Source organism: Aricia agestis, chromosome Z (assembly GCF_905147365.1).
Source record: "Aricia agestis chromosome Z, ilAriAges1.1, whole genome shotgun sequence".
Lineage (NCBI taxonomy): Eukaryota > Metazoa > Arthropoda > Insecta > Lepidoptera > Lycaenidae > Aricia > Aricia agestis.
The window spans coordinates 40,717,961-40,738,996 of NC_056428.1; the positions used below are offsets into that span (position 1 = coordinate 40,717,961).

Consider the following 21,036-nt stretch of genomic DNA (forward strand, 5'->3'; position numbering starts at 1 on the left):
TAGGGTGCGTAACACATACGCACCCTAAAGTTTGTTCAGTTTCTTGGACAACAAAAGTGAAAAAAAATTAGTCTTTCAGCGTTGCCACTTTCACAGTGAATTCTCTACAAGGAAGTACGAACACGTCATAAAGTATTATCACTTAGTTTTGTTACAACTTACACCCTGTATAGTGGTACAAAACAATCCTGCTAGTCTTCTAAGTATATAAGGTAAAAGCACTAATAGTAGACTCGGAACTAATAGATGACACTTACGACAAAAATACCATAAAAAGAAGAATTACCCTAATTTTTTCTCAACTCTATAAATTTTATAAGCTTCTCAAGCTATCTGTTGATGTGAAAAAATATATTTGGGACGCCTTCGAGAATAAAATTTTAAAATGGGATCAGTTTTCGTAAATAATGTGACTGCGTCAACTCGCGCTCGGCAGTTTCTTAGCAAATAGGTTATGGAAGGTGAAATTTTGCATGTAAGTTTTGAATACATTTATTTGATTTTTTGTAATTACTATTGATTTCATTGGATTAATGGTCATGTTGTATACGCTAATTCATATTTATTTATGTTTTTTTTCCATTTTCCCTAACAATATAAAGGATGTCTACTATTAGTTCTTGAAAATGTAAAAAACCTAATAGATGACATGGATCTCATCTTTTAGTTTTGCAATACATACTAAAGTTATTTTGTAGTTTATTCTACTGCAAATATCACCACTATTCTCTGAAAATATAATTCTATTAACAAACTAACAAATTAGAACTACTGTACCTAAAAATGGACATATTAGACCTTGTACTGATCTAAAAATCGATTGCTTTAGTTTTTTAGCAGTAAAAGGAGAGTTGAGAAAAGAAAGAAGAAAAAAGAAGAGGCAAGAGAAGCATGGGGACTAAAGACTGAAAATAAATTTACTAGGAAAAAAATATGAAAAATAAAAATAAGAGGAAATATAGTTTCAGCATGGAAGAAGAATGGATAGAATCTGGAGACAACGTGGATAATATTTCATATGCATGTAGTTACTATGATGAAGTAAATGAAATCTTTTGAAAAACGGCAAATAAATACCTAATAATAGGAAAAATGTTAAATGTAATGTAATGTTCTATGTCAACTATTAGTTTATAATATTGGTGTCTACTGTTAGTGATGTTCGTTTTCTGTGATGTCATCTATTAGTTGTTATGACTAAGTTTACAAAAATACCAATAATATATATTTTTTATTGATTTGTCAGAGAATAATTATAATAGTTTTTTTTTTGTAAGAGTTACTGAAGACATGGAAGAATTTATCAATCCTCTATTTTCATAAATATATATTTTATAACATTCAAATGTTTTATGTTTCCTTAAAGCGTCTGCCATTAGTGCTTTTACCTTACCTAGAAGACTAGCAGGATTAGTTTTATAAAACCTTACCTATAACTACCCAGAAATCCTTCCAACAAAACTGGTTAGGTTTTAAAAAATTAAACTTAAATATACTACTTGTTAAAGTCACTAAAACTTGTTTAACTTTTAGACACGTGTACAGTAGAGTATAGAACTTTATTTTTGTGTTTCATAAAATTCCAAAGTGGTTAGTAATCTGACATTTAGTTAATTTTAGAAATACAAACATACAAATGTTGCGATTAAAGTTAAATTGACATTTTCAATAAGTAATGTTAATCAACGGATGCCGTTAGCGTGTGTAAGTTTAGCGCAGGAAGTGTAAGGTCACGCAGAAACCCGATCTATTATCACGACCAGTCCACACTCCACAGTCACCGGAGGATTCTGTGACATTGACATTCTATGTCGGCTTGTCATTTGTAACGGAATCTTGCCGATTCACTCAATTTAATTACTGTCATTTTTCTAAACCAATATAGGCATTTTATGATACTTCGGTTGGAAGTTTGACGCTTGTTACTTAAACTTATAAAATTAAAGGTCAAATGAACAAACGGGTCACCTGATGGAATGTAAGTTCCGTCACCCATGGACAACATCAGAAGAGTTGCGGACTTACTCACTTCAGAGTAGGCAGTAGGAGAGATACGTGTGTTTTCTTTCTTGGAACTCCGAGCAAAGCTATTTCTGTCAGGTACTTACTCTTACTATGTCATCTATAATATGCAACTAAAACAGAGAAAACAACGCTCTGTTTCCTTCTCTTGTAGAGGCCTTCTCTTATATATATATTTTTTTTATTTAATTTAAAAACACCATAACATGTCCATAATGGTCAATTAATTGATGAGTAAACTTGGTGTTGTTTTGGCGAAGCGTTGCGGCTTTTACCGGCTCGAGGCTGGACCGGTTGTTGGAAAGCGATGATTTTCTCGCCGGGAGGAAACGCCATATACATGTGAACCATGTTTGTATGTCTGTGTGTCTATCGAAAGCGAATGCGAATAGTCTAGCCGGTATGTTTATAGTCAATGTTAGATTCATGTTTGTGAAATGAAATTAATGATGTTTAGGTTGGATAACATATGATTATAAAGTATAGTCTATGTTACATTACAGTAGACCGCATATTTTGTTTTTTCACTTTTGTAGCATTTTTATTTCGTCTTTCGTCTACACTTTTCTTACATTTTAAAAGCCATCATACTAATTACTATTGTACAAAGTAGAACTTCGTTCTGAAGAAAATAAATCTCCGTCACTGCTACTATAGACGACCAGCGAATCTCAATACATATAGAAAACTTTATTATGTAATAAAATGTAATAAAGATGATGAATCTAAAGTTAAATTAAAGTTACAAGATGACGTCCGCAACTCTGATGTACTGAAATTGGAATACCCATATAAAATATAAATCAGTTCAGCGGCTTAAGTGTAATGATTTAACAGACAGTCAGACACACTTTCGCATTTATAACATTGGTTTGAATAGTGGTTTAAAAAAGGAAACTACCCGTTGTCGTAGAGATATTTTGCGACTGTCTCCGACGACGCAGTGGCAAGGTTTTGACCCACATACTTGTGATGCAACACACATTTCACTGTTTACATACTTTTATCGAAATACTAGCTGACTGATGTTGAAAATAATTTATATGGAAAAACAACGTTCGCCGGAAACGTTGTTTTGCCATATAAATTATTTTCAATATCAATATAAACAGTAGATAAAAACCTATTTTCAGGGCTAACGAATGTAAGTACTATTTGGTACTACTAATATATATTCTGTGGTACTATCAGAGAAGTTGATTCCTAGGTAGATGGCGGACCTATCCGACCGATGTCAGCTAACATTAAATTGTCATAAGCCGACCAAACGACACAGGTCCGTCAACTACCTAGGAATCAATTTCCTCGATGGTACATACAAAATTTCATTAAAATCGGTTGAGCCGTTTTGGAGGAGTGCGCGCACAAACTCTGGGACACGAAAATTTTATATATATGAAGAAGATACGCATTATACGCGACCGAATTTTTTTCAATTACGGACACAGATTATGTGAGAAACGGAGGCAGAGGCGTGACGGCTTGTTAACAAAACTGTTACTTTCATGCCCACTGCGCGTTGCCCTCTCTGCTCTCGACGTCTTCATTACTGCTTATTTGCTTAATAGCCGCTTTGATTTAATCAGCTACGGTTTGTTTTATAAACGAGGCTTAACTACGTAAGAGCAACGCATCACACGTTTAAGATGTTAACTCACTTTAGAGTGGGTTAAGTGACTTAAAACGTAGAGTCCTCTGCTTAATATGAGTGTAACACAACTATCTCCAAAATGACACTTTCAATATAATATAATATGTTACTTCTTTAATATAACATAATACTTTCGATTTCGGCTACTGCCCAAATTATTATATATAGTGTTGAAACAATAAAGGGGTGGCTTTTGTGCCTGTTGCCTTTATCGAATCCAACTATAGACACCGATGTCAGGTGTGGTAGTGATAAAATACGCAGAAATTCGTACATTTACCTGTCGTTACTTGGCTCTTTTTCTCTTCTTTCCATGAGCACTATGACAGTTTTTCGTTTGCGACTAACTGAGTAGCGATGTCAATGAACCTACGCTTTAGACGACCGAACTTTAGCGACAATATTGCCGAAGTCTATAATCATGTATTTACATGGCAAGATCATAGACACCGTGGGAAAACAAAAAATCAATCACACAATATGCACAAAGAAATTATTATAATCGTGTGAACGTTGTCTCGCCATTATGTTAACATGTAAACTGTTTACCGCGTGGCAAAAAAGTGTTTATCATGTTTCACTATTAAAAAATAATATATAGATTATAATTTCATAACTCTTGATGACTGAGTATAGGAATGAAAGATTCGAGCTCGGATTCTCTCTGCCATATTGTCCAAACATACAGAATTATCTTCTGAGAAAGGTCTCTTCATGCTTTAACTGTCTATACACTTTTACTTTTTTTTTTGTATAAAACCGTACGCTTTTGCGTGATAAAAGCAGCCTATGTATGCTCAAATTGCTTTCCATATCTATATCCCTTTTTTAATCCAAATGGGTCCTAGCGATGCGAATGAATCTAATTTTCAAATTATATTATAATAAAATAGAAGTAGTATAATAATATAAGTTTCGTGTTAAAGGTCCTACCTAAAAATTCTTTTCGTGTGACACACTGGCGACAAACCTGTGTAGTGGCGGCATGTTATGTAACGCATCCGCATTTCTCCTCGAATTCTGCCGATAACATCGACGTCTGTTTGGCTGATCAATTAGCTACGTGTTTTCTTCTAAACACGATTGTTATCACGTTATTGTCATTTCATGTTGTGTCATTTTCATAACGATACTTAAACATACAGTACTACTGTATTTCAGGACCATAATAGGCATGATGACTATTTTTTTTTCTTATCGGTAATTGAAAGACACTTAAAAAATAGAAACATCGTTGAAAGAATGACTCTGATAGCTTAAAAATTCACCAAGATATGACTATTCAAATATCTCATAAAAAAGACCTGCCCGAAACGCTCCATACAAAGTGCTACGAAAGACTGACGTCAGTCTTTCGTAGTTTGTACGCATCGGGAGACAACTTTGTTCGACAGGTATATTAAATATTGCGTTTATGAAAGTGGTTTCATAACAAAAGTTGCTTTTAATTGCATAAGTTATCGAATTGTATACCAATATTAAGAAATTTAATTGAAAAAAAATTCGACTTGAATATCCAACTTTAAAGGCGCATAACAAAAAAAATACAAATGCTATCAAGCTGAAATTTTGGGAACACTTATTTTTTACCGTGATTTCTTTATTTTATTAACAAAATTCGCTAATCTTTGACCTTGTCATCATCCCTATTAGGCAAATATTTTCTTGTAAAAAATATTAAATTTGTTACTGCCTTTGTCGATGGCGCTTGCGTTGTCTGGACTCTGCACACATTTTCCGTCCTCGTCCTATCGCATCGCAGCGAGTTTGTAAGCATCACGCTGCATCGTAGAGAGCGTCAAGTTCCGACGTAGAGATCGTCACGTTACGACGTAGAGAACGTCAAGTTGCGACGTAAAGAGCGTCACGTTGCGCCGTAGAAAGCGTCACGTTGCGATGTAGGAAACACGTTGCAACGGAGAGGACATTTTGAATTTTCAGCAACTATACTATTATATGTAAATCGTCGGATTATATGCGCTATTACCAAACAGAGTATCACGGTTATAGGCGCAGTCAATGGCTTAACTGCGAAATATTCCAAACTGGTCGCGAAAACTTGAAAATCCAGTTAAACTTATTGCGCAGGCGGTCATGAGTGATTTGTTCAAATATTTTAGTTTTGTGTAAAAATTAAAAAAAAAATGAATATTTTTTGTATGTTAGTAAGTTAAAACGTACTGAAAGGATATATAAATCAACAAAAGACGGTTATCGATGATACAAAAAATTCGAAGGTTCACGCGCGTTGTATAAGATAAATTGTGCGTTCAATTCACCTTTTCAAAAGAATAGCCCTTAATCCTTTACTTACAAAATTGCTTCTTTAGTTCGTTAGTTCATACGAGTATTAAAGTTTTTACTCAAAATTATTGTAAATGTAATTTTTATTGTCTGTGACAAGTTTTCGTAGCGCCATGCTACGAGATAAAAAATTACTTTTACTATTAGTTAAATACAAATAAATAAATGCATATTATATTTAAAATATTAGTGCAATAAACGGTATATTAAAGTCATTTATTACATCAATATTTCATACATGCAATGTCCACTATTTAAAATTGTGACAGACTGTCTTCTCTTTTAGGAAAATAACAATTAAATTATAACAAATGAATCAAAAAACCTTTTTTTTTTAAACTTTGAATTTCAAAGTTTTATTTCTTGGTATTTCCCAATCCTATATATATATATATATATATATATATATATATATATATATATATATATATATATATATATATATATATATATATATATATGTGTAAGATCGTGGATGGTGACAATAAAATATAATAATGACTTCCTGTACATACTTTACTGGTTTAGACTTTAGACAATTTTAATATAAATTACTAGTTCTTGCTCGCAACTTTGTCCTTGCAGAAGTTAACATAATTATTATCCTTGATAAGATTAACTATTATATTTTGTACTTTTTTCTTTCTTAAATCAGTTTTAAGTGGATTACGCGTGAAAAGGAGACACAGAAACACAATTTTACGTATATAATATAAAGTTTAGAGTTCTATATCTGCCCGGAGTTCCAATGAAATCTTATTATTTATATTGCATTAGTCTAAACACTTTTGATTACAACACACTTATAAGCAATTTTGATATTCTTACATATTTTTATCACTAAGATTAAGGTGTGCACTTTTCGGCACTGTGCCAAATTTTACATGGTATTGACCTTCACAATTAGATATTACTTATTAATATGGTTTTATGTAATATAGCTTTGTCGCTAGATTGACCAAATCTACCAAAAAAATGGATAATAGTCAGTCAATTATTCATGCAACGACATTTACAAAACTAAATTCGCCCGCCGGAATCTATTAGGCAAAATATGCATTATAATGCAGTTCATTAAACATTTTATAGCTTAAAATTGAATATTAGTTAAGCGATGAGTATATTGATTACTTAGTCACTGGTGTACGAGGTCTCCGATTATTAATAATTGAATAATAAATTCATGAATTATGAGCGTGGCAAATTGACTAATTAGACATTTGTCACAAGTGTCATTAAATTATAATTTGGATGTGGATTATAATAAGCAATTATAAAAAAAAAACTGCATCCAAAATAAGTTCGCCTTTTTTCGCATAATGATATAATTTTACATGGAATTCCTCATTTGGTAAAAGTTTCCTGGCATACTATACTATTACTTTACGTATTTTTTAAACTTATTTTGTTAGTACATAATTTATTTATCATTATTCCTAAGATTTGTCCTGAAAAGTCCGCGCTACCACACCAAAATGGTCACCTCAGAGATGAGTTCAGCACTCAACAGGTTTGGAAGTAAATGTCAACTTAGCATAGTGTTGTAACGCGTGTTGGTAAAATATCATGACTTATTAGGCGGCCTTTCTTTAATCGTTTGACCTCTCGCAGGTCTTTGGGCAACTGAAGATCTAAAAGTAAAAGTCTAGTGTTTCCTAAGAAATTTCGAGTTAGGCAATTAGTGTCTATGATGGTTGCCTAAGCTCATGTCAATAGCACGCCCGATGGGGCATAATGTTTCATAGATATTGTATGACGAATCTTCCAAGTGCCGTAATTTCGTTTCTGAATTAAGTTGTAACTTGTAACTTATAGTAATCGTCCATGTAGATTATGTACAGCATTGATAAAGTAACATGCAAATACATAAATTCGTTATTCACTTTCTCCCTTTATCAATGAAAAACGCATCAATCAATGAGAACATTACATTTCATGGATTACACCAGCGGTTCTCAAAACCTTTTGACAATGAGAAGTGACTATTTTGACGGAACCGCAAAAAAATAATGTTTTGTTTTTGAATGAACTGTATCCATGCTGTTGTCAGATCACATTTCTAAAAACTATCGCGGAGCAGTTGATAGACCAACGTCATTTGGTCGGATCGTGTCAATTCAATATTAATTGTGATCTGTCGCCTGTCGGCTGGGTCTGACGTAACGCGACCAAACTACGTAGGTCCCCCATCTGCCTAGGAATCAACTTCTCTCATAAGTACATTACACAAGAAAAATATTTAATAATTAAATTTTTCATAACCTAAGGTCATATTATTATAAGTTGTTGTTAACCAATATTTTTATTATTTTAATAATAATTAATCGTATATACAGTGTAACTGTTTCTTGTATTTGCTAATATTAACGATCGGTTGTAACGGTTCGGTAATGTTTCTACACAGATATCATTAGTCGCGCTTGGTTGAGGAGCGCAAGTGACATAATAATATGCTCATAATAATAATTGTTTTTACTTACCCTTACTTCTACGGACAGTTATGAATGCGTAAAGATGAAAGAGGAATGTACGAGAAGTTAATTCTTATGCAGACGGCGGACCAACGTACTTTGGTCGAGTTATGTCAAACCCAGCCGACGTATTGCGACTAATATTGAATAATTGACATAATCCAACCAAATGACATGCGTCTGTCATCAATCAATTTCTTCGATGGAACATTGATTACGTTTGAATCTGACAATCATGGTTAAAATCAAGTACAACGTGGAAAGAGATATTTAATATAATTGTTTGGCAAATTCCTACGTGTACCTTTGTAAAGCTAGAAGGGCCATGTCACGCGGTGTTAACGTGACACTCAAAACACTGTTTTGGTGAAAACCTTGCCAAATCATTAATTAATCAGATTGATATAATCCGCTCATATTTAATTTACTTTTAATTGTTAACAATTTTGACGTCGGACGAAGCCAAGGCTGACAAATTGTTGTCTTCACCTCACTATTGATGACTTTTGACGTGATTTCCAATTAGTGATGGTTAAAAATACGAAAGATTTTTTAACATTTACTTAATGCAAAGAGATAATGTATAATAGGGCTTAAGTGGAAATATTTATTTGATTAACTAACTCCACTGGCTCAGCGACCCGTAGTGGATCTTTGCCTACGAAATGAGCTTCCACCAATGAGCCCTGTCCTGTGCTCCCTCCTACCAGTTACTGACTTGAAGGTTACACAGTTCAGCCTCAACAGCATCTCTCCATCGATACCTGGGGCGCCAATTAGGACGTTGTCCTGTTGGTCGGCCCTTATACACTTTTTTTTACCCCGCGATCCTCTTCCATTATTTCCACATGGCCCAGCCAACGGAGTCGGTGAGTCTTTGTTCCTCCGATTATATTAGGGGTTGGGCCACCAGTTCCTCAATTTCGACATTCTTCCGGATACGCCAACAGCCGTCATTTGTTTTGGCTGGGCCCAGGATTTTTCTGAGGATTTTCCTTTCAGCGACTAGTAGTTTGTTCACTTCCTTTTGTGTCAGCGTCCAAGCCTCACAGCCATACATCAGTATAGGCCGAATAATTTTGTATTTTTGCTGAGAAGCTTGAAAACGAGCACCTTGTGAAGAGCTGCGCGGTATTGCAGGGCATTTTTAAAGCGAATGTCAATGTCGTCCTCTCGACTGTTGGTATCAGCCACAGTACACCCCAGGAATTTAAAGTGTACATCCCTATACGTTGTACTTCCAACATGTAGGTCTTCATTCATTTAAATAAAGTTAAGTAATTATTAAATATATATCACTCATTCGATCTGTACTCTCCGTACAATCTGACGCATGACATATGACGTAACGAGGCGGTTGTCTATTGTCTGCGAGACGAGCCGCTGACGGTTGCGCGCAACCTCAATATTGTAGAGCAAACACTTTCGCAACCCCGCGGTTACTAATGCCAGAATCGCGTTTGTAGGTAGTATAAGGATAACCAACAGAAAGGTTGATAATGTATATAAAGTTACTGGCTCTATTGTAACTTTTCTGATATTTATTTTAAGGTTGTAATGGCTAATCTATTTTCTTTCTTAATTGCATAGTCGTTCCCATAACTTTATACTCACAATAAAGAGTGGCCTATATCCTGCCTGGTCTACTGTAATATTTTCGTCAATATTAGTTCAGTAATTCGGACAGTTCGGAGCAAAAGCGAAAGTATAAATAGATTTTGCGTCTAGAATCTAGATGAACCGTGGATAAAGGGAATAATTATTATGACCAGTTTTATTATAACCAGTCCAATGTCCATTGTAAAATGTCACAGAGGTCATAAACTAGGGCAATACTAAAGTTGAAGGTAATATTGAAAGTGGCCGTGATGCACGAAGTAATATCTCCAAAGATCAAATTGAGAAATCCATAAATTCCTAATCCGAATGCTACCCGAATGCCAAGGTGAAACGAAAAGGAATGGATTTATGCAATATCTGAGGAAATGCCGCCAAAGGAGTATCAATCAAAATCGAACGAGGAAAATTAATAAAAATGTAAAGTAGGCCTATAATTAACTATGTAGAGGCCGTTTATAAAGTAAATACTTTCAGTCGTGACGTGTGAGAGAGGTATGTGGAAACACTGACGGACATCGAACTGTCGCGGGCCATTACACGACTAATTACAATTGTCGCCGCGCACCGCGCACGCCACACTGTGCCGAAACTGAAAAATTCTGTTCGCATCTATCGCAGATATCGAATGATATAAATATTTATAACTTGTGATGCGTTATGTCAAATCTCATTATATTCCTATAGTCGAAACCATCGATTGTCCGCGACACAGCGAGGTTAAATCTATTGGCAAATATTAAGCGAAACGCTAAAAGCCAGTAGTAATTAATAAAAGATCTTATAAACACGACAAATCAATTTACAATCTAAGATTGTTCTAAATATCAGCAAGTGAATATAATATCTAGCGGCAGTATTAGACACAAGGACGCGGATAGGTCAGGCTGGCGCGGGCCGAGTGACCGCAGGGGTCAGGTTAGGCTGGTCGCCGCCGCTCGCGCAGCCAGCAGCCTTGCCGCGCTGACCTTATCTAGTGAAATTGGACCGGCACTGTCGATGCCTGCGCCCGCGCCGGCGGCCGACAGTCGATACTAATCGTTCGCAGCTCGATTACATTCACACAAACACTAGATTCAAAGAGCACTTAGGAGCCTTGGAAGTAGGTAGCTGCGAGAATAACATAATAGCCGTAACTATGAAAGATTATGATGCTATTATTTTTGAGTTATCTCCCCCGCTCGAATGCCTTGATAGTTTCTCCTAATTTAGGAATGTGAAGATCGGGCAAGGTGAACATACGCTATTGCGCAACTCGACATTAATATAATTATGTCGGCGGTGAGATATGGTGAATGTATATATAAAAGATTAACGATAAGTTTAGAATGTGAGTGGTTTAAACGAGCTCGCCATCTTAATTGCGGCTTCCGCGTGGCGAAGCACCAAGAAATTGTGCGGAAGTTCTTGTCTTCCGACTAAGGTAATCGTACACTCCTTCAATGCGATCGCGATATGAATCATTGAACTACATTGTAGTGATTGTTGCCCCTAGAAATTTCAAAAAACGAGTTGCACAAATCAAGGTCGATCGGTTCACGAGTCACGACACGAGCCGTCGGCGACGTCGTGTGATGTGACTTGTGAGGGAGACCCCGGCGAAAGGGATCGTTACGGTTACGCCATCGATCTGCACTTGCACGGAATCAGAATGCGTAATTCTCACCCACGCTCCGATTTTCGCTAATTTCTCATAACAGATTGCAGCCCGCAATCATTTGCGACACATTTTCACACAACTCTTTACGCCGCAATACTAGCGAACATATTATCTGAATTATTCGGAACGAGAGTTCGCAATGCAAATGCAATAAGGTTATGAAACTTGTAAACTTTTTACAGACTTTCTGTAGTACGAACCTCGTTCTTTTGTAATATGTAGGCACGGGAGACGGTGACGAAAGGTTTAGATGACTCACGAGTCACGGCTTCTCGCGGCCGAATACGCGGCCCGTGACACGCGCGAGCGCCGTAGGCGCAGCAGCCAGATGTCTGACTCACTGAACAATACCGTGCATTGTCTTGCATAAATTAACTACATCGTCAGTTATGAATTTTTTCTTCGTTTCAGATGTTTTCTGCTCTGCACCGCGTTCGGTGTGTCCGGTGATGTCGACATCATCACGGAGCCCCGCCCCGGCGAAGAGTATGTCATAGTGAGCTCGGGGCAGCACAGCCCCCTCAAAAATTTTGAGTCAGCACACAAAATACCAGAGAAGCACCCTCACCATCGTTACATCAAGCCCGAGGATGTCAACGAGAGATTATACAAAAAGTCACACAATGGAAAAAGTAAACATCCAACGGAGGGCATCGTTTCTATCGAGGAAGATAAGAAGACCGTCTACAAGAAGGCCCAAAAAGTAAAGGAGTCTATTGAAATCGACATACCAGTTTCAAAAATAGAAGACATCAAAATAAAGGAAAAGGTACACGATGTTGACATCAATCCCAAACTGGCCGTTCTCGAGACGATGTCGGAATCTGGAAAATTAAGTTACAACGAGGGCACCACGACGCAAAAGCCCGTGTTGACTACTTCAGCCCCTAGCTCCACAAAGGGCTACGACTACATTCCTATCAACTTTGATACCATCGATGATATTAACAGTGGTCTCTTATCATCGAATGTTAAACTAGAAACCGCCGGTTCAGAACAGAAGCAGCATTCTAGAATTCAAATTAAAAAGGGCCCCAACGGGCAAGACTATGAATACGAGTACATCTACTATTATTATGACGAGGAAGAGGAGGCAGCCAAGAAGGACGCCAGTGACAAATCGACCACGACTGAAACTGCATCGAGTACGTTCTCAAACGCACATGACGGTCCTTCCAAAACTGAGATCGAGAACCAAATAAGCAAAGAAACTAAATCCAGAAATAAGTACAGCACTATTGATAGGTCACCAACTACAACAACAATAGCACCAACCCCCGAAGTACAGAACGAAGTGATCCAGCCGACCATCAGATCACGCACCAGAGGACGCAACATCGCCTCCGCACCAGTCGAAGAAGAAGTCGAGGCCGAAAGGTATTCAATACATTTCATTTTTGACTGCATGCTAGTAACGGTTTGATGATATTTAAATGATATGTAATTTGTGGATAAAGGTGACGGATAAAACGTAGTCTCAGTAGTCATTACAGTAAGCTTGTACAGTAGCTTTTTACACAGAGGGATTAGTTTTGGGGGTCAGAAGCTATCCCAGTCCAATGGATCCAGGATGACCGGACGGGGCCCGGACTTTCTAACCTCTGAGCGGGATGATCCTATGAATTGTACGTACAATACATAATATTTTCAGACTGCCATCGAGCACACGATTCCCACCCCGGGGTCGTAATATTGCGACCACAAGCTCGACCACGAGCGCCCCTGAAGCGACTTCCGAAGTTGTTAGACAACGAGGTCGCGCTCAGGTTGACAATGTCGCCGATGAGTCCATCGGCCAAACGAGAAGCAGAACACGCGCTCATGTCAGGTACGGCCGCTTGCTTTTTTGGGAATGGTTTGCTTCATTCATCGTTTGAAATATGCGGGACAAAGAAATTTGCACTCTATTTAGCAAAAATGGAAGTGTATTAAAATAAACTATTAATTAATTATTTATGATTCTATTTGCACAACTTTGTTGCACTAAACTGCCTAAAATAATAAATTAACCGATACAATAAACTTTCCACTAACGATTTAGCTATTTGTTGTTGATTTGTATGACTTTATACTCGTAGCTCTGCACTTCCATGTTTTATTAATACAATATACTCGAATTCGAAGCTCTCGAGTCTCGATATAAACAACTAATCTGGGGGTATCGTTCGTTGCAGACGGCCAAGCTCTGAGCTAGTCGACCTCGACAGCTTCAAGACCAACTCTGGCGAGCGCGCGCAGTACAAGGAACCGCCGACCAGGTACTCCGCCGAGAGCAAAACTACCACCGAGGCGGCGGAACCCGCGTACCAGACGAACGATTTACCGGCCACCAAGGAGGTGCAGAAGGAAACCAGCTTCCTGTCGGGCATTAAATTCGAGGAGGTCGACGATTCCAAGCTGCCGGCCGACTACAAGCAGACGACTACTTACGAGCAGGACACGACCGAGTACACCACGATGACCGCCATGGAGAAGGTGGCCCTGGACCTGTACGCTTACCTGGCCGGGGAGAACCTCAACAACGAGATCACGAGCGACGCGTCGCCCCTCGACGCGTCCACGTTGACCGACGAGTCGTGGACCACCGAGGACGTGAGCACCACGGAGGAGCAGACGACGCCCACGACCACCACGACTACCACCACCACCACAACGACCACGACAACCACCACACCGGCGCCCACCACAACCACGACCGCTGCGCCCACCCGGCCCTCGAGGTTTAGGAGCCGACCCGGTGCCCGCTCCCGCGCACCCGCATCCACCAGCGCCGCCACCGAAGCCCCGCAGGAGACATCCACTAGAGCCAGAGGTAAAACCACCCTACTGAGGAGTATATTTTAATTTCTAACTCTCTATAAACTGCGAATAGATTTAAGGCCATGTTTTTGCTCTGCGATTTTGCGAATGTATCTCGAATAACGCGCGTGTTGTGGCTTCTGTATCACAATAGGTATAGAATGAGATTTTCTTGCCACCAGGTCGCTTTGGCAGCAAACCGAATACGGGCCGCAAGATCACCGCCGCTGCCGTCGAGGCCTCCACGTCCGCCGCTCCGGCAGAGAAGCCCTCCACACAGCCTAAGGTGTGATATTTCGACGATTTTTTCATTATTTTTTACATTATTCTATAGTATCTGATAGTGTGAAACATATTTATTGCTACTGCTGATATACCGTCTTACAAACGTCCGTGCTCATAAATTAAAGTTAATTCGTGCTCAAAATTAAAAGTTCGTTAATTATATAATTAATTATATGTTTCATATAATAAATTGTCTAATTAAACGAACAGCCTGCGAATATAATATAAGTGCCTATAATTTGTGTCATTTTGCTGCAGCGAAGTATTGCAATGCGAAGTTTGTCAAATAATCTTATGTTCAACCAAGACGCTAAGAGTATTCAATATTTAAGAAAAATAAAAAAGGGAGTGTAATAATCTTCAAATTAGATAATATTAATGATATCTAATTTTAGTTTAAGAAGCTAAAATTAAAAATAAAATTAAGTCATACTGCCGCACTCAGATGACATTTAATTATCATTAACCTTCAATTTAATGAAGAGTTTGACATTTAAGTATAATGTATTTAGGGATTGGGGCTTAGGGCCGGGACACATAAACACGATGTCGTGTCGTACCACGATGCGGCGTCCTTGAATTTTGAATAACTACTGTGGCACTGACACAGGAACGCATCGTGATCTTTCTACAATGCGACGTCGTGCCGTGTATCGTGGCACGTTACGATGTTGCGACGTAGTTTTTTACGATGCTCGTCGTAGATTCCCACGACGTGACGTCGCATCGTGAAACGACGTCGCATCGTGGTACGACACGACGTCGTATCGTGTTGTTGTGTCCCGGCCCTTATGGCAAAATTTTCATGTGATTACAGTTAAGTAATTAATGTTCATCTTTGAGTACGGCAGTCGACATAATAATTATATTCTATACTAAATAGATTTTGTAATAAGTAATTATTAGACATCGGATTATATGCATTTGCATACTTGCAGCAAATGCATATAATGGGGCTTTTCGGGCGATAGTGCATATTTTGGCATTTTTCGTTGATAATGCATGTTTCGGCCATAGTACGCCGTCGTAGTTTCCAAACTAGCTAACATAATACCTACCGAGGCCAGGAAACAGAAGTATGATAGATCAAAGTAATTCAAATATGTAGCCGATTGTAGCCCACCCTTATTTAAAGACTTCCGCAATATAACACCCGAAGTACAATATCTTTCTAGAAACAAAATATTTCTTTGTAAGTGGCCACATTTGAAAAAAAATTTAATAAAGTGGGTAATGAACTTCCATGGGCACTAAGCTTGTAATGGGAAAGAAGAAAAAGGTCCTGGATTTAATGGAATTTTGAAAATTGGCGCATTTATTATGAGCAACACCGGAAAACTCTTCCAAAAATAATACATTTTTATAATAAGTGACTCTTGATTGTGAATATTTTGTGAATATTTCGGCCATTTTTCGTGCATATTTGCATGCATATTTCGGCACTTAGATCGTGCATATAATCCGATGTCTAGTAATTATTATTTGCTTCTTGATTTCAATATAATTCCCAGCTGTGCATTATTAAAGTATCATATTTATTTTGTTTCTTTTTTATATCCTTTTTTATGATTGTCTGGAAGAAATTTGCGCTCTTCCAAAAATTGGTTTCTTTTTCTCATTTTGTATTTTATGATGTGTAAATAAAGAGTTTATTATTATTAAAGTATCACTTAACAATTATAATTACTCTTTCATACATCAATGTCAAATCAAATCATCTTGCGCCTACAACCAAACACGTGATTTCATATCTGACGTTGCCGTGTGTTGTCGCTAGGCGTTCGGTGGAAGCCGCCGCGGTCTGTTCTCTGCCCGCACTCGTCCAAGCTCTACCACCGCTGCGCCCGCGCAGGAGGCAAGCAGCGCAGCCAGTGAAGCGCCTGTGCCCAGGTAAGCAGCACTTGACAAAGGCAGATTTAGCAGACCTAAGTTAAATTTACCGGGTCAAAGCTTCTTAGTGAACAAACTATACTGCACTGCTATTATCTAGTCATCATACTGCAAGATACTATTGCTTACCTACTGAGTCTGTCGACATTTGAAAAAAAATGACAGAAAACTGTCGGCATAATATAAACTTGCTTGATTTCTCAGGAGTTTAGACATTTAGTCCACACTAAATAATCCAACTAACATTCCCAGACCTCGTCTTCGCCCTGGCTTGAGAAGGGCACCATCGTCGACCACGACTGCTGCTCCATCATCAGCTGAGATCGCTGACGTCACCGCGCCAACCGGCAGTGGTAGCACTGGCTCCGGAGAAGTCATCGATACCACTGTTGCGCCAGTCAGGACTATTGGGTAAGAAAACTGACACACTAATAGATCGTCCTCTTATTGACAATTCAAAGGCTACTGCTAAAATGGCTATATCTACAAGATATACAAACACGCCAAGTTGACGTCTTTTGGCAAAAGAGCAAATTATCATTAGGTAAAGCCTTATCGGAAAGCAATTATAGTTACCCTTACTCTACCAGGTACAATAGGTACTCTAGGTATCTGACTTAAAACCCAATAATAACTAATTATAATCGGCAAGAAAGACAACTATCAGTATAATAATTGAATTCCAATTGTAAAGGAGTGTCCAGAGGGATTTTATCAACTATGTTGTTTTACAGCCGCAAACCAGGACAGAGGCCGGCGTCGCTCCGACCCGGACCGAGGTTGAACCTGCGACCCGTGGGCCGCAGACCGAGCGTGTCCAGCGCCGCGCCTGAAGCCGCATCCGAGGCGCCGGTAGAGTCAGCACCCGTTGAAGTGTCTGTTGCAGCAGACGAGGCTGAGGTAAGATCAGAATAAATAAAGTGCGATAAAAAATTGCGTTTGGGGATTCGGTTACGATTAAATTGGAGCTGAAAAATATTTAAGGTTTCCTTTAAAGGGAGTCCTAAAATATTTATTTCATTTTACTTTAGAATTTGTTGTTACATCAGTAAAAGGTACAGCGAGTAGTGTAGAAGGTCTAGTATAATCCCATTGCATTAGTTAGTAAAATGCGAAATTGTGTGTCTGTCAGTCCTGAACCGGTTTAAATAAACATTTATATGGGTATACTTTTGAGTACGACGTAGGATAGTTTTTATACGGAGCGGTTTCATTGCGTAAACCAGGGTTCTCTGACTCCTGTTGCCACCGTTACACGTCCAAAACGAGTTTTAGCGCAACGGAGTTGCGGACAACATCTATTTATATATTTTTACATCAGTAATATTCTACCACATATTACATATCTGTTTTCATTCTAGAATGCGGCAACCCCAGCGCCCGAAGCCCCTCGTGGTGGGTTGAAGCTGCGCAACCGTCTTCAGGTGTCGCCCTCCCCTCGCCCGCGCACCGCCGGAACAGCCGCCCCCCGCAGACCCAACCCGCTACTCAAGAAGAGAGGAAGCACCACTGAGGTAGGATGATAAACATCGAAAATAACGACTTCATCTCCCACGGTGTTAGTGGTGACTCAAGGTCAACTCTTTCGAGTTAGTCTCTGCCAGTCGTTTCGGTCATGGATTATGATACAAATTTTTGAGGCTGACAATATTCAATGTTATGGTTATTCAAGGTCAACTCTTTCTAGTAAGCTTTGTCAGTTTTTTTTGGTCATGATCCAACGTTTTTTATTTAAATTATCAATGCAATAGATTTGTACGGTCATCCTTGAATAACGTCCGATATTACAACTGAACTTTGCTATCGCAGTTTATTTATGAGACAACTGCTTTTATCTATTAGATGACTTAAAACTGAAAACTGTCTGGAATGTATCGGTCTGAGTTAGTGAACGTTAGAGAAATCGAGGATATGCACGAGGATATGCGGAGTCTGTGGCAACAGTCCCGCCGACCTTGTCACCGGCCAGCCCCAGGCCTCCTTCCGAGACCTCACGCCTCACATTTACATAACGTATCGGCCGTCCGCCGATTTGTGTTCAATTGAGCGTTTAAACAATATGAAAATTAGATGACTAATGAATTCATTTGTATTATGTAATGTAGTATATCCTCATTCCTCACGCTTCCTCTATAATTTAGGCCAGATTTGTAATAAAGCAACAACGGATGATATTTATGAAGTTGTTAAAAATATGGCATTTACAGGCAACAACAGAAGCGCCCAAGAAGGTGACGGAAGCGCAGGAGGAGAACGACAGCGGTAGCGCAGAGAAGAGCGAGACGGAGGCGGAGACGGAGGCCGCTGCGGTGGAGACGACCCCGGCGCCGCCGCTGCGTGGTCTCGACGCCCTCATAGCCCGCCGCCGTGCCGCCGGAGTAGGCGCTAGGCCCGTGCGCCCCGTCCGTCGCGCCTAAACCCTAGATTAGTGTCACGCGGTCATTCAAACCTCACTCAACTACAAGCTGCATTGGGGAAGATTTTATGAACAGAGAGCGATATTTATGTACAACCATTCAAATGTTATTACGTCGCACTGGTGTACACGTCAAAAAAAAACAATCACGATAAGAGGATCATCGAAATTGCGACACCTAGCGGGATAATTGGGCAAAAATGTTCCCCATTTCAACCGGCGTTTAAATGACCGCGTTCTGTGCGCCTACCGCACAAGCTCCGCGCGTGTATTGACAAGCCACAATCGCCAACTGATACCGATTAATTTATTTGTCACACAAATTGTTGCATCATGTTTGTTGTCAATACACGAGCAAGTAATATAGCCAATATACTTCTGGTTATCATTCAACGACTCAGCGCTGACGACGGCCGCTCACAATACTCATCATCGGCAACGCGCCGTCCGCGCGCCGTCGGCGCCCGTCCTGAATATTAGTCAATTCAATTCCCAAACTGTGTATAAGTTAGAAAGTTAGTTATCTAATCTCTCGACTCTTATAAACTTTATGATTAGGTGTATAGCTGTATTCGTTCATAATATTTTATTATAAAATAGTTTAGTTTGTCTTATGGAATATTATTCTGTACTTACTCGTAATTCATCTGTTTTTTGTACATATTAGGGATAAATCGTAATGTAGCCGGTTACAAATAAGTTCGTGTACAATTTTAGTCTTCGGGACGTGATTCCTATCTGTTGCCGTGCTGTCGCCGTGCTGTCGCGGCGCAGCACCGCAGCTGCTGCGGCGGCGGCGACAGGGTTGACATCAGTGTCGAGTGTATCGCCAAAGTTACTGACACTCGTTAACGTTTATCGAACACCTATCTTACAAAACAAAGATGTAACGCTATCTAAATATTTATTGTCATAATGTTCGAAAGCTTCGTGTTCTCAGTTTGAGCGGCCTTTCACTATCTCTGCCGTCGTTGCGGCCTCTCGGCACAAACGACAGCATACTGATGTTATCGCTCGAGAGATAATGTTCTGTTGTAAGTGTGCCGTAGTGTGCGCGCAACGTCGAGGATTCCGGCCTCAAGTCGGCTGAAGCACTGATAGTTAGTGCCATCGTGATATCTTTTTTATGTTTTGTAAGTGTGATAATAAATTAAATATTAAGATAACATAGCTTATCGTTTTATTTTTGTTTTCCTTCCTATGTTTGTGGGGCATAATATGTTTTATTGTTATTGCCTCGTTGTACTATATTTTTTTAACCTTAAAACTCCTCAGATAGCTGGTACTTGTGAGATATATATAATATATTTATCGTAAAAGATACGAACGATACGTGATAACCAAAAATACTCGTTTCTTTATTAACAATATATCGCCCCGGCTTCGCACGGGTATAAAATAATATAATATAGCCTATGTCACTCACTGAAAAAATGATTATAATCGATTCAGTACTTATGTAGTTTTGATTTATATTCATTACTACCCGTCTATAATAGATAAATAATGTATTAAAATATTTAATTGGATACGGATCAGTGCCGCATTGGTTAAAATCGCTTCGAAAATAAGCCATTATTTGTAGTTAAAAGTAAATGACAAAAAAATGTTTTTTTAACCGACTTCCAAAAAGGAGGAGGTTATATGTTGAGACTTTTTTTTTGTATGTTCAACAATTACTCCGCCGTTTGTGAACTGATTTTCGAAATTTTTGTTTTGTTGTATTAGGTTTCGCTCCAATTTGGTACCATGTTCACAAAAGTGGTGACCTGATGATGGGATCCATGAGTTTAATGAGAAGCATCCTAAGCATATGCTACCAAAACGCAAGATTTCGCAACGAGGTATACTATGGTTCCGAAGATACTAAGAGAACTCCGGATTCCTTATAGATACAAGTTTAGGGGTTTCGGCGCTGTTT

General features: G+C 38.7%; 1 protein-coding gene across 1 annotated transcript in view; it reads left to right on the forward strand.

The window, feature by feature from the left end:
* LOC121739409 (mucin-5AC-like) overlaps nucleotides 1-20,284 on the forward strand; it is a 42,204-nt gene extending 21,920 nt beyond the window's left edge. The window contains exons 2-10 of the mRNA XM_042131873.1: nucleotides 12,137-13,102; nucleotides 13,377-13,553; nucleotides 13,900-14,537; nucleotides 14,707-14,810; nucleotides 16,587-16,699; nucleotides 16,952-17,110; nucleotides 17,434-17,599; nucleotides 18,061-18,213; nucleotides 18,907-20,284. Of these exons, the coding sequence (XP_041987807.1) occupies nucleotides 12,137-13,102; nucleotides 13,377-13,553; nucleotides 13,900-14,537; nucleotides 14,707-14,810; nucleotides 16,587-16,699; nucleotides 16,952-17,110; nucleotides 17,434-17,599; nucleotides 18,061-18,213; nucleotides 18,907-19,116 (2,686 nt within the window). The 3' untranslated portion in view covers nucleotides 19,117-20,284. The remainder of the gene's footprint in view (nucleotides 1-12,136; nucleotides 13,103-13,376; nucleotides 13,554-13,899; nucleotides 14,538-14,706; nucleotides 14,811-16,586; nucleotides 16,700-16,951; nucleotides 17,111-17,433; nucleotides 17,600-18,060; nucleotides 18,214-18,906) is intronic.
* Nucleotides 20,285-21,036: the final 752 nt, after the last annotated feature.